Source organism: Mauremys reevesii, linkage group 7 (assembly GCF_016161935.1).
Source record: "Mauremys reevesii isolate NIE-2019 linkage group 7, ASM1616193v1, whole genome shotgun sequence".
Classification (NCBI taxonomy): Eukaryota; Metazoa; Chordata; order Testudines; family Geoemydidae; genus Mauremys; species Mauremys reevesii.
The window spans coordinates 54,077,161-54,091,998 of NC_052629.1; the positions used below are offsets into that span (position 1 = coordinate 54,077,161).

The following is a 14,838-nucleotide window of genomic DNA, read 5'->3' on the forward strand; positions in this document are numbered from 1 at the left end:
TGGGTGATTTTGAAAGGACTTTTGAGATACCTTGTGTATGCCCAGGGAATTATGGGAGAAAGGACCAAGCTCTGATGCTGCTTGAAGAAATGAGGTATCTTTTGTGCTTCACAGTGGAAGTATTAAAGAAAGTTGCAAAACAACTTTTGGGCAAATGATAAAGAAATACATAAAAAGAGAATGAAATTAGACATCTTCCAAGTCCATTTATCAAAATCACTTGTAGGTCGCATTTCAAAGAATCAATATTAAATATTGATCAAAGAAATACATCTGTAGAGAGGACATCTTAATAAATAAATAAAAACAAAACAAAACAAAACAGTGCAGACCTGATGGCTTCTGCCCTCTTGCTTCCTTTGCATTTGTTTACCATATAACTTTCAAATCACTATAGCCGGAGTGGTATCATCAGTTGCATTATTCATTTGTATTGATAATTCAGCCCCTAAATATACTTTCTGGGCTGCACCCTGCAAATGAAGGGAGTGAATTCTTTTAACGAATTTCACATCTAGTGATCATACACTAGCATAAGCAAGTACGAACTCAGATATTGATATGAAAATGTTAAAATTTGCCAACTCCATAATATGGACTCAGGTCATGATATTTTGAACCCCAAAATGGCAAACATGTTTAATGCTCAGCACATTTCCATGAATCCTCCTTAAGTACAAGCAGATGTCCTGATCCTGCACTGGGAATTGTGCATGTCCATCCTTGTGTTCATGTGGTTGTCAATCAAGGATCAAAGCTGGACTAAAGCATTCAATTTGTGGGTGAGTAGATGCAGGGAAATAGTAGGGAAATAAGATTTGAACAAGTGAAGCTTAACTTTCATTTGTGTAGGGGGCCGGATCCTGCTCTTGAAACAGCAAACAGAATTTTACTGATTTAATTGGGAGCAGAACTAGACCCAGAGCGATCACAGAAAATAGGACACTATTATAAAGATACAGAACAATACATTTTAAACAACTTTCCCTTAAAGAAAATAATTATTTTCTTCCTAAATAAACTCATTTTACATTTACTTTTTTGTGTTTCTGGAATGCAATTCCCTTCCTCTCCTCCCCTCCTTTGCTTAAACAAAGACACAAGAAGAAATTAATAAACAGTTAAAATAAGTAATAATAATTGTTTTATTTGTGTAATTCTTGGGGTGCTGAGTGAGAATAAAATTGAACATTTTTTCAGTATGCTACCCTCTCAGAGTCAATGGGAATTAATTAATTAATCCGGACACATTTTAAGATATATTTTATCTTATTTTAAGACAAAATAAGTTGGCAAAGCTACATTTGAAATGGGTTATCTTCAGCACAGTACAAATAACTTTACAGCAAACTAGCTCTAGATCTTCAAAGTATGGGTTTGAGCCAAAACCTCGGGAGATGAAGAATATTTCCATTGGCTTTAGTGGTCTTTGGATTAGGCATTATAAATATGCAACACAAGGCATCATTTCTCTGTGTGTATATACATGCATATTTACACACACACACAGCAGGACTCCATATACCTCATAACAGTCAATATCCTGAAACGTAAACAGCTGTCACCTAAATAACCTGCAGTCAAAATGCTGGCCACTTAATCAAAAATAAACTGTCACCCTCAGACCACAGTCAGTGTCCGGGGATGTGAATGGCCTGGAGATGCTTTGTTTGTTTACAGATCTAATTTAGAATAGGTTTCTCTACTATTTAATTAGCGAGGTGCACTAATTAATCAACTGATATTAACTCTGCTCAACAAACACTAAACTGTTGGGCCCTATTTCAAATCATGAGACCTGGCATTTCTTGAAAGCAGCAAACACTTTCCCCCAAGCAAGAAAAGACAAGAAAATTCAGAAGATGGAGTACATTTGCGTAGCCCGGTATAAGCAATTATAAAAGCTCTCCTTTGCCAAAGATGAATGTGCAATCTCTGTCTAACCTGTAGTCAGAACTGCTGATGAATGAGCCCCAGAAGATGCAGAGTACATTGTAGGGTTTGCTATGCAATCAAAAGTTCAGATATTTATCTGGAAAACTTGGGGGGGGGGACGAATACATAACAAACATTTTTGCAGGAATTGACTTCCTTGTGAGAGCACCAGTCAATTGGACAGGAAATCTCAAGGGAATAGACAGACTGTAAGATTTCTGGTATCTTTTTGGTGGATCAGAAATGGGTTTCTGTCACTGTGTTTGTACTTTTGTGTTTAGCCCAGGCTGAAACTCCAAAGAACAAGTGATTTAAAAATAAGACAAAACAAAACACTAAAAAAATCAAAACACATCACACAGAAATGTCATTTTTTAAACATAAACCATTTGCATGGTTTTGCTCCAAAAAACCAACCACCCCAGACACTTTTTTCAACCTACTGCACCATACTTTGCAAAGACTTGGTACATTGTTTTCTGAAGACTTCATTTTAATAAAATCAAATTAACAAATGAAACAGAAAGGAAATCAAAGAATCACATGTATCATCACACCTAACCCTGAACCATTATTACAATTCCTTTTTAAGGACTCTCTTCTAAGAATTCTGGTATCACATTAGCTTTCAAGATTAAAATGTAAAACTACTCTTCCCCTTCAAAAACAACAAATTTCAGCACATTCATGGAATGACTTAAAATGATTCCAGTCACTGGGGTCAATGTCTTAACAGGGTTGAAATCCATATATATATAAATACGTAAACAAACAAACACACGCACACACAGTTTATGTGTGTGTGAGTTTTTGTGCGTGTGCATGCTTTTCTGGATTTAGCCCAGTTGCTCAGCACTTAACAGGATTTCACCCTTTAAAATGTAAACCAGTACAGGCTGGTACTAGTTGATTATTCAATACAAGGATTTCTTAAGCATTTCCTCCGATGGTATCTGGGTTTCATGATAGAATTCAACACTTGAACCACACACGTATACAGATAGTAAACTGACTCTGCCTTAAATAATAAGTGTCACACACAGTAGTGCTAGTGAGAATCTGGTCCTCCCAGTCATAAGACATGTGTCAGAGACCCAAGAGGCTGCAGAGCACCATTTAAAAGGGGGAGGGCATAGATTTGCCTCCCCACTGCTGACCCTCCTCTTCCTCTCTCTGGGCTACCTCCTCCTGCCCCCCAGCAGCCTGATTCCCTTGGTCCATAAGCTCCTACTCCCACTTCTTTCAAATTTGAGTGGCATTGGGACCAGGCTCAAATGGTCAGAGCACCACTCAGGTTTGGCCTGTCATGATGGAAGGATGGTCATGCCAATTTAGAGTGAGTTATGTTACAACCCTGTGCTACTTAGACAGAAAATGTTCGGGCCCTGGGCCAAGTGGCCCCCTCAGCTCTGTGGCCTGTAAGATACCCAAGGAGTTGTCCACTGACTAAAAGATTTTAAGGGCAGGGTAGCCCTCTGTGATAATCTTTCCAGTCTGACTTCTCACATAAAACAGTCTATAGAAGGTCACCCACTAATTTTTGTGTCAAAGCCACTGACTTCTGGATGAACTAGACAACAGGATAACTTTTAGAAAGACATCCAATCTTGATTAAAAGTTGCCAAGTGACAGAGAATCCCTAACAGAGAGTTGATCAATACATTTCTTGCAAAATTCTTTGGTTTTGTCAAATCAGCATTTTCTGACCAATAAATGATTTGACAAAATCAAAAAGTTTAGCAACAACACATGGATTGCATCCACATTTTCAGTGAAAAATTATCACAACATTTTGTTTCTATAATATCAAAACAGTTGAAACAAAGTGTTTTGACTTTTCTGAATGAAATGTTTTGATAAGGACTGAATGAAATATTGCAGAATATTTCATGTTGTGAAAAATTCTGAGAATTTTACTTTTGACGTAATTTGGGACAAAAAGAAATGTCTACATCTCAGAAATTCCCAAAGGACAGAAATTACATTTTTGACCAACTGTATTCCAGTGGTTAATTTACCCTCACCATTCAAATTTTTCACCTCATTTCCACTTTGAGATTTTTTTACTAGCTTTAGTTGTCTGCCACTGAGTGTTGTCATGCCTTTGTCTGCTACATTAAAGCCTTCCCCACTAACACACTGTTACAAACCTTCACAACATGTAGGCACTTACAGACATTGATGAAGTCATGTCTTAACCTTCTCTTTGATAAATTAAATAGATTGAGCTTAAGGTTCTCACTTCCAGACCTCAAATTTTTGTGGCTCCTTTCTGAACCCTTTTCAATTTTCAACTCCAGTGGGTACTTACTTTAAAAAAGAGATCAAGTCCAACTAAAATATAATATCAACCAAAAACCATCACCGTAAACTAACAGAACCAGTTAATAAAACAGATATACTGAGATATTGATGGAAGGAATGTTGTCTTTTTAGGGATGAATGTATAAGAGAGAGTCTAGAGAAGAGGTTATGTTAATCAGACTGCTCAGATGGATAAAGCAGAAAGACTAACACACAGCACTGCTGAAGAGTCATCTACAATTTAGGAATTGTCACCAGATCACAGAGGATTTTGCCAAAGACATGCACCCAAAGAACATAAAGTAAAAGCATGAGTGCCCCAGAGCTAGCATAATGCTAGCAACATCATATGGAGGGATTCAAAATTTTAAACACACCTTAGACAAAAGAACTGGAGGCTTTGAGAACAGTGACCAAAGAAGGAAGGTGAAATTACTAGAGGCTAAATTTTGATCACATTTAGAATGGAGCAAATCTGGTTGTTGGGGTTTTTTTTCCACTGAGTTACTCCAGATTTACAACAATGTAAGGGAGATCAGAATCTGGCCCTACATTTGTACTGAATAGTGAGAATGTGGTAGGAATTCATAAAGTGTTACAGGAACTTCACCTATGAACAGAAGTGGGTTAAGAAACCGTGTAGGCTTCAAAGGGGGACCTACAGTTTTATCTGTGTTGATGCTTTAAGACTAGACTGTACCATACATTTTGGGCACAGGAAAGGAAGCAGGAGTAATAAAGGAATTATCTTTGGGATTACAAGGTTGAAAGGAGACCTGCCTTGAAATTAGACTTTTTTTAATGCATTGCTAGATTATTTTTTAACATAGTGCATTGACAATTCTTCCCAACACTACACTACAAAGGACACACAGATGTATTCTTGTCATGCTGGGCAACAAGAGACAGACTGTCATTGGTACTATTTATTATTTGTAGTGCCTCAAACCAGAAAATTGATCACCCTTTGGAGTCCATCAAGCATTTGTGCTTAGTTACAACTTTTGAATTTGTCTTTATGAGAATGGTCATTAAATGCTAGTTTACTGGCATTTCAATGTTCATATGTACATCTGTGTGATTATGGATTTCCTTATTTCCTTCTGGTTGATAGTGCGCAGAAAAATAAAAGCCTTCTGTTGCCCGAGGATGCCCAGACATAGAGGTGACATGAATTCACAGGTATCAGAGTTGGAAGTTTGAGATATTGCATGGAGAAAATAAAGTAATTAATACAGCTGGGTAGCTCTAAAGTTGTTTACCTGGTGGAAGGCAGAGTAATTCATGTACTGTAACCTTTTAAAATGGTACAACCTTCTAAGATGACTACTTCTACTAGTGCACTTTTTTCTTTCTTTCTGTTTTTTCTTTTTTGCGGTCTCCTAGTTACTCTTGCTCTGCTAAGGATATGAATTTGTCTCATAGAATCATAGAATCTTAAGGTTGAAAGAGACCTCAGGAGGTCATTTAGTCCAATCTCCTGCTCAAAGCAGGACCAACCCCAACTAAATTATCCCAGCCAGGGCTTTGTCAAGCAAGGCCTTAAAAACCTCTAAGGATGGAGATTCCACCGCCTCCCTAGGTAACCCATTCCAGTGCTTCACCACCTGCCTAGTGAAACAGTGTTTCCTAATATCCAACCTAGACTTCCCCCACTGCAACTTGAGACCATTGCTTCTTGTTCTGTCATCTGCCACAACTGAGAACAGCCTAGCTCCATCCTCTTTGGAATCCCCCTTCAGGTAGTTGAAGGCTGCTATCAAATCCCCCCTCACTCTTCTCTTCTGCAGACTAAATAACCCCAGTTCCTTCAGCCTCTCCTCGTAAGTCATGTTCCCCAGCCCCCTAATCATTTTCTTTGTCCTCCGCTGGACTCTCTCCAATTTGTCCACATCCCTTCTGTAGTGGGAGGACCAAAACGGGACACAATACTCCAGGTGTGGCTTTACCAGTACCAAATAGAGGGAAATAATCACTTCCCTCAATCTGCTGGCAATGCTCCTACTAATACAGTCTCAAATGAGGGCTGGATCTTCCAAAATCTAGTGATGGATTTTCATTAATTTGTAACAAAATTGGAATGCTCAGAGAGCTTATTTAAATAAATTTATAATGAGAGTCAAACTGCTACTGACCCATATCAGAAATCTATTTATTTGAGGTGGGGACTGTGCATTGTGTGACCCTCTGCCTCCTTTTGCCTTTGCCCTGCTCGAACAGCAGTTTCTGATTTAGCATTGTGTTGCTTTTCGAAGATGCTGCAGTGCAGCTCAACAGAAAAGTGTCTTTTCTGAGTGTTTGGAAGGCTTTGTTCTCATCATGCAATAAACATCCTGTACTTAAAGTGTCCTTTTAAGGCCACCATATCTTGAGAACCCCAGCACTATTTGAAATGTGACTGTGTGTTGAGTAGGCATCTGAATCTCTGTCAATAGGAGACCCTTAACTTTAAACCTGTGAGTTTTTATTTATTTCAACAAGAAACTATTTAGCCCAGTGAAGGGGGGACACAACTTCTTGTTCTACCTGCTAAACTGACCAGTGTGTTCATGCTTCAGAGTCACTGCTTACCCCCTGCAGGATATCCAAACAACCTCCTTCTGTCAATCTGTGCTTTTTGTGACTGCCCCAGGGATTTGCTCTGACAGTGGCATTTATATTCATGTAGTTGGGATTAAATCACCTCAAGAAAAGAGAAACCTTAGGTCTGGGACTTTGCTATTCAGACCTTCAGTAACTAAACTTTCTGAAACTTGCACCATGGGATTTCAGAATTGTCTGTCAATAAAAAGATTTCATCCTGCTGTCTTTTCCAGTGCAAATTGTGGCTATTGTTTGGATAAGACTATCTCTGTGACAGTGGCCATGGGTCCAGTTATGCTTAAAAGGGAAGCTTTGTCCTAGCATTCTAGTGTGTGCATGCAAATAACCACTAGAGCTACTACAGGCACATTGAGAGGCTGTTCATGTTTAGCTATTTTAAGGTGCGTTGTTACTTACTGACAATAGTCACCGAACAACAACTGGAAGAAAGCAGCAAAAAGTCCTGTTGCACCTTATAGACTAACAGACATATTGGAGCATGAGCTTTCGTGGGTGAATACCCACTTCGTCGGATGGAAGACAGACACTATTAGTACGTGATGGAAGAAAGACACTATTGGTACATGGCCTGACCCAAAGGTTATTGAGGTAAATTAATGCTCCCCATAGACTTTCTCAAACTCACATGCAGTACCCAACAGTAGGCAATGGAAAACAGAAAAGTATCAAAGAACATAACAAAAACCTGCAAATGTCACCCACATATCTCCATTTTGTATAGAAACATAGGAATTGCCAGATTAGATCAGACCTGAGTTCCATCTAGTTCAGTATAGCAGGGTGGTTACCCGCTCCTGCCCTAAGGGGTTTAAAAAGCGGCCTGGGAGGGCTTGAAGGCTGCAGCCCTAAAAGCTGGGCTGATTGGGGAAGCAGCCGCAGCTGGGCCACACCCTAATCAGGCCACAGCTGGTCTGTATAAAAATGCCAGGGATGCCAGGAGCAGTCTCTCTCTGCCTGTAGAAGGAGAAGGGCCTGGCAGCAGGGAGCTAGACACAGGGTACCTGAGTGGAGCAGGGCTGGGGAAAGGCAGAGGAGCTGGGGAGCTCCTGCCTGGAAAGCCCCAGGCTCTGTCCTAGCATAAGGCCAAGAGGTACTGGGGATTGCAGGGGGCAGCTCAAGGGGTAGGCAAAGGCAGCAGGTCCAAACCCCTTTGCCTATGATGAGTGGCTGATACTGTAGTTTGCCCCAGTGAACGGAGGCTAGATGGAGACTGGGCAGTAGCCAAAACTGAGGCAAAGTGGGGATAGTGGGTTGGGGGTTCCCCAGGAAGGGGAGACCCAGATTGGTGGGGGACTGTCAGGGGGCAGCACCCCAGTTAAAAGGGCACCGGGGTCCAGGGATGGACACGGGGGCCAAGAGGACAGGCGGATCACCAGCCTGCAGATGGCACTCCTGGCTGGAAAAAGAGCTAATTCCGAGGACAACCAGCAGGAGGCGCTGCAGGAGTGAGTCCACATGCCTACATTCAGTATCATGTCTCTGCAATGGCCAGCACCAACTGCTTCAGAGAAGGTGTAGGATTTCCTGCAGTAGACAGATGTGTGATAATCTTTCCCCAGGAAGATCTCATCCTCATAATCAGAGATTGGTTTACATCCTGGGCCATGTGATTTTTACATCCTTCCAAAGTTGTTATCATTAACTATTATATCTATGTTATCCATCTAACTATCCATCCCTTTTCTGAATCTTGCTAAGTTCTTGGCCTCAGAAATACCCTATGGCAATGAGTTCTATGGTCTAATTATGCATTGTTTGAAAAAAATATCTTTTATAATTTTTGAAGTTGACACCTTTTTAATTTCATTGAATGTCCCCTCATTCTTGAGTAATAAGACAGGTAGAGCACAATCTCCCAACCTACCTCTTCTAAACTATCATTATTTTACATACTTCTATTGTGCCCCCATTTTTGTCTCCTTTCTAAAGCAGACAAGCACAGTCTTTTCAGTGTCTCTTCATTTGAGAGATTTTTCTATACCCATCATCTGTCTTTTAAACCACTCTAATTCTGAAATATTATTTTGAGATGGGTTGACTAGTACTGTGTAGCACATTCCAGAAGAGACCCAAACATGATTTATATATTATCTTTATAATTTCTGTCTTATTCTCCACACTGTTCCTTATGTATCCTAACATCATTCATGTTTGCTTTTTTGACTAGCAAGTAGCACATTTTGCTGTCCACAGTGGTCTCTTTCCTGCGTGAACACAGTTCATTTAGAACTCTGCAATATTTTATCCCTCCAAATTTTATTATTTAATTTATCGTCACTCTACTTTATCTGTCATTGTGTTGCCAATTCACCTAGCTTGGCTAATTCCTTGAAGTCCCACAGTCATCTCTAAACTTGACTAACCTAAATAACTTTGTCATCTGTAACTTCTGGTACCTCACTATTCATTCCCCTTTATGTAACTCTAAAAATATATTGAAAATTGACTATTTATTCCTACACTTTGCTTCCTCTCTCAGCCCCCCTTTTTTTTTGAACCATGACAATACTTTGCCCCATGACAACTTAATTTCTTTGGCAGACTCCAGTGAGGAACATTGTCAAACCCTCTTTGAAAGCCCTAATATATTATAGAAACTGATTCTCCTTAAATATGCCATACTTTAAAGAAGTACAATAAAACTGCCTCACAATGGATATTGTATTTGTTAGCCAATGAATCCCTTAAGTAATTTAATGAGATTATTGTAATGATTTAGGTAAAAAATAAATGAAAATAATAAAACCCAAAAGACAATTAAAATAAATCTGTTTGACTGTTCTCAATAGCCCCTAGTGATAAAATTACCTGAATGTGGCTCAGAATAGGTTTCTCTCTGAACTGCCAGGATATTAAAGATTTGATACAGGTTTTTATTAGAGCTGTGGCTTGCCTAAGTGTCCATGTTGAAAATATCATCTTCCCCTCCTGCTATGCAGTATACCATATGCTACTAAGATGGTGGCCTCCAAGCCAAAGGTAAGTCCATAGTGCTACATATACATAATGCAGTCTGTCAAGTGCTCAGAAAACTTTTGGGGGTGAAAAGCACTGTATAAAAAACCATATATATATATATCTGTATATATATATATATATATATATATATATATATATATATATATATATATATATATATATATATATTCCAATAAACGCCTGTGGCCTGTGTTATCCAGAAGGTCAAAGCAGAAGGGCACAACAGCTGCTTCTGACCTTCAAAACTATAAACACATACAGAAGCCCATCTTGTCTCTTCAGTTTATTTTCTTCATTTCAGATGTTGCACACAGTTAATTTGGAAATATTGGAGGCTGATTTTATTCTAACTTACACCCATTTTATATCAGTGTAACTCCATTGATTTCAGTGCAGTTAATCTTGATTTCTAATAGTTTATGTGAAATAAGTGCCAGACCGATTACATCGCAGACATTTCCTCCTCATTCAACAAGAATTATACTTGTATAAGATCTGGAGGTTCTTTTGGAAAACTCTAGAATATTTAAATATTATGGGATTGGCTTCCAGAGGTGCTCAGCAGCTGCAACGCCAACTGACTTCAAAGGAAGCTGCACTTCTGAAAGTCAAGCCTTAAGAGTAAGTGGCACTTGCATTCAATTGCGGTATCTTTTACTGAAGATGAGTTTAAAAAAGAAAAATAACTCCAACTTTTTTTTTTGCATTTTAAAGGGCAAAGGCAACTGACAAGGTCATCTTACATCTACCCCGAATGTATTTAAGGAACCATATTTTGTAATTGTAAATAAAATATGTTTTCCTATATTTGTCCAGTACTGGTGGTGAAGACAATGCTGCGTACAACTCACTAGAATTACAGATCATGATATGAGTAAATGCGGAAAACAATATCTGTAAAAGATGACAAGCAGGCAATCACTTACAGTCTGTGCTGATCTTCATCTTCAGACTTCGAAGGGAGTAAAATAAAGCAGCCATCCAAATAAAAATATAATATCTTCAAAGGCCAATACACTAAAAATATATTTTTGCTCTTTAACATTATACATTGGAAGCATAATTGTCTCAAAACTAGCAAGTACTGTAATAGCAAAGCAGATTTTCTAGGTAAGGGATTTTTATTTATTTTATTTTGCTGCTGGTAATGCACTTGTTTGCTTCAGTTGTTTTTATTACATACCCTTGAGAAGGTATTGTGTCCTGATCTGTGATCCTTGACTCTTCTAGCTGTTGATATGCTGGTCCTGTAATTCCATTGAACCTACCCCGAGGTAAGGGTGGAGTCTTCCGAAAGGCATTCTTGTGTAGCATTCCACTTCTTTGTCCTGGACTGCAGCACGAAGAGAGACTTCTGGGGACAAGAACAAGAGTACAGTAAAAACTACCAGAGCCCCCAACATACACATTTACAGAGTGAAGATTACATAATTAATAATACATGGACTGCAGTATTATACATTTGCTGCAGTAGTTTGTGATGTCAGCAGTAGTTCTCCATGGAAATATAATGCTGTAATTCTTACTTGGCTTTTTATTCCATATTTAAATTTCATTCTCTCCTGGAAGAATAGAAATAAATGACAGGTACATTGGAAATTCTCTTGTATTTGGTCAAATGTTCTTCTATTCCATCATCATCATCATCATCATCTTGGTACTTAGCTGTTGATCTGGACCTTATGTTTTAGGCATATCTACTAACACTGCTTTATCAACCTGCACTGTACATTTTTATTAACAATAAGTTGTACCTTTTTTATTGTGGTAAGGTGCACAAAATTTGAGTAATTTAAAAACAGTTTTACATATTACAGAAAAGTGCCGCCTTTTGAAAATTATATTTATATTTTAAGGGAGCTAGGAGTTATTTCCATTTACTGCAGGAATCATAAGGGATCTGGAATCCACATAAAGTTATTTTACGTTAGAGTTGAATTCAGTTGCTGCTAATGGAAACAGATGATTAAGCCAGAATCATAACCTATTTCTATCATTAACTGTTTACAGAGGTGCATAGCATCACTGACTTATTTTACAGCTATTCTTCTTTTGCAGTATGTCATCTGCGCATTTCCTTTATTATCTATTAGTCTGTGACATAATCTTAATGATAAAGCATAGAGTCAAATATAGTAAAAATCTTAAATGAATCAAACAGTACCATAGACTCTCTATTGATAGAAATTCCATGCTTGAATAATAAGAGTACAGCAATAGAAATGTACTACCAACCACCTGACCAGGATGGTGATTGTGAAAGGCTCGAGGAGATGACAGAGGCTACAATAATAATGGGGGATTCCAACTATCTCCATATTGACTTGGTATGTGTCACCTCAGGATGGGACACAGAGATAAAATTGCTAGCATTAACAAATGCTTCTTGGAGCAGCTAGTCCTTGTAGGGGGTGAAATACCAAAGAAACCCACCACAGTAGCATTTAACTTCAAAAAGGCGAACTATACAAACATGAGAAAGGTAATTAAAATAAACAACAGTGAAGTATCTGAAAGCTGCATGATTTAAAAAAAAATCATAACTAAATATTTAGAAGAAAGAAAAAACAACAGCAGCAAGAAGACCAAAAATGCCACCATGGCTAAACAGATGAGTAAAAGAGGCAGTTAGAGATAAAAAAGCATCCTTTAAGAATGGAAAATTCTCCTGAAAAAATAGAAAGGAGCATAAACTCTGGCAAGTCAAGTGTAAAAGTATAATTAGGCAGTCCAAAGATGTCTGCAAAAAGTTACAAAGGAATCTCACAAAACTTGGTAACTGGGCAATAGATGAAATTCAATGTTGATAAATGCAAAGCAATGCACATTGAAAAACATAATACCTACTATACATGCACAATGATGGAGTCTAAACCAGTTGTCATGACTCAAGAAAGAGATTTTGAAGTCACTGTAGATAGTTCCCTGAAAACAGCTGCTCAACACATAATAACAGTCAAAAAATCTAATAAAATATTGGGAAGCATTAGGAAAAGGGAAAAAATAAGTCAGAAAATAGCATAATACCACTATATAAATCCATGGTATACCCACACCTTAAATACTGCATGCAGTCACCCCATCTCAAAAAAAGTATATTAGAATTGGGAAAGGTACAGAGGAGGGCAACAAAAATGATTAGGCATATGGAACTGCTTCCATAGGAGGAGAGATTAAAAAGACTGGGACTAGTCATCTTGGAAAAGAGGCTAAAGGGGGATAGCATAGAGATGAAGAAAGTGCATATGAAAGTGGATATGATGTGGAGAAAGTGTGATTCATTCCCTTCCCATAACACAAATGTGACACTCTGCACCCCATAGTCACTATAGTGATATAGTTATAATGTAATTATATGCATTTTATACAAAGTATGCCTTGTGAGATATCATTTAAAAAGTCTTAATCTGTTAATTTGTAGGTGCTATCATTGTACAGGAAGTTATGAAATTTTGCTGTGTATGTGCCACTGAAACATGTTGTGAGGTTGGGAACACCCACAAGCAGCCTTTCAGGTGCAATAATAAAAAGACCAAACGATGATGGCTCATTGAGGAGAATACAAAACACTCACAAGGATTACCCCAGGAACTGTGTACAATGGAAACCTCTCAGAGATAGCACGTACCCAATGGAGACTGTTTGGCTCATGTCAGAACAAAAGATTTTTCCAGCAAACTGGAAGAAGATATAAAAGGGGAAGTGATATCATCAATTGGCCTTTCTCCCCTTACAACACAACACCTGAGGAACAAAGACTGAACTGGGGGAAGGAGGGTACCAGGTGAGACAGAAGAATTCCTGCCTGTATATGCAAAAGCAATAACCTGCTTATACTAGCTAACAGGTTGAGGCACTGCTTGATTCAAATTCTATCTAGTTTATAAAGCTTAGATTATTTTTGTTTATTTCTTAGGTAATCTGCTTTGATCTGCAGGCTCACTACTTATAATCACTTACAAGCTATCTTTCTGTAGTTAATACTTTTTCTTTTCTTTTCTTTTCTTTTCTTTTCTTTTTTCAACCTAAAACAGTGTTTTGATAGAATTGCTTGGGGAACAGCATTGCTCAGGAACAAAAACTGGTGCATTGTCCTCTCCACTTAGAGGGAGGGGCAGACTTAGTAATAAACTTATATTGGTCAGGCTTTTGACCACAGCAAGACAGCACAGCTTTGGGGTCCTAGGCTGTGGAGGAGCCTTCATGTGGCTGCAGCTGGGTATGTCCCTGCCTGTGTAAAGGTTTGTGTGAGGGCAGGACTGGGAGAGATCTGCAGCTTGTCAAGGAAAAACAGTGTAACAGAGCCCAGGCTTCTGAGACAGAGGGCTCAGTGGTACCCCAGTTCCAGGTTGCACCCTAAGGGGGGGAGGCATCACAGCAAGAACCAGGGGACACCCAATGAAATTAATAGGCAACAGGTTTAAAACAATCAGAAGGAAGTACTACTTCACACAACCTGTGGAACCTCATTGTCAGGGAATATTGTGAAGGCCAAAATTATAACTGGTTTTGAAAAAGAATTACATACATTCATGAAGAACAGGTCCATCAATGGCTATTAGCAAAGATGGTCAGAAACGCAACCCTATGTTCCAGTGTCCCTAATCCTCTGACAATCAGAAGCTGGGACTGGATAACAGGGCAGTTCATTCCCTCTCAAGTATCTGGCATTGGCCATGGTTGGAAGACGGAATACTGGGCTAGATGGATCATTGGTCTGATCCAGTATGGCTATTCTTATACTTTAATGTAGTTTTTGTGTGTGCATTTATTTGTAAGAAGGGTTACCTTTGATTACATGCATAAACCCATTCTCTGTTGCAATCCAGTCAACTGCTGATGTGCTTGTTCTTCCTTTCACAGTACTTGCATTAAAAGAGGGCTTCATTTTGTATGAAATGTGATTTTTATTTGTTTCTAGGGCCACACTTCCTTCCTAAGCAGTTCCCACCTGGACTAAGTATCTTGGACAGACTCCCTGGGCCATATGCTTTACCATCAAAATAAACTTTTTCT

At 38.7% G+C, this 14,838-nt stretch overlaps 1 protein-coding gene across 1 annotated transcript in view; it reads right to left on the bottom strand.

Moving 5' to 3' along the window:
• The window catches only part of NRG3 (neuregulin 3), a 923,439-nt gene that overhangs the window by 2,599 nt on the left and 906,002 nt on the right, over window positions 1-14,838 (bottom strand). The window contains exons 8-9 of the mRNA XM_039546067.1: window positions 10,976-11,176; window positions 8,121-8,136 (exon numbers count right to left, since the gene is read on the bottom strand). Coding sequence (XP_039402001.1) covers window positions 8,121-8,136; window positions 10,976-11,176 — 217 coding nt within the window. The remainder of the gene's footprint in view (window positions 1-8,120; window positions 8,137-10,975; window positions 11,177-14,838) is intronic.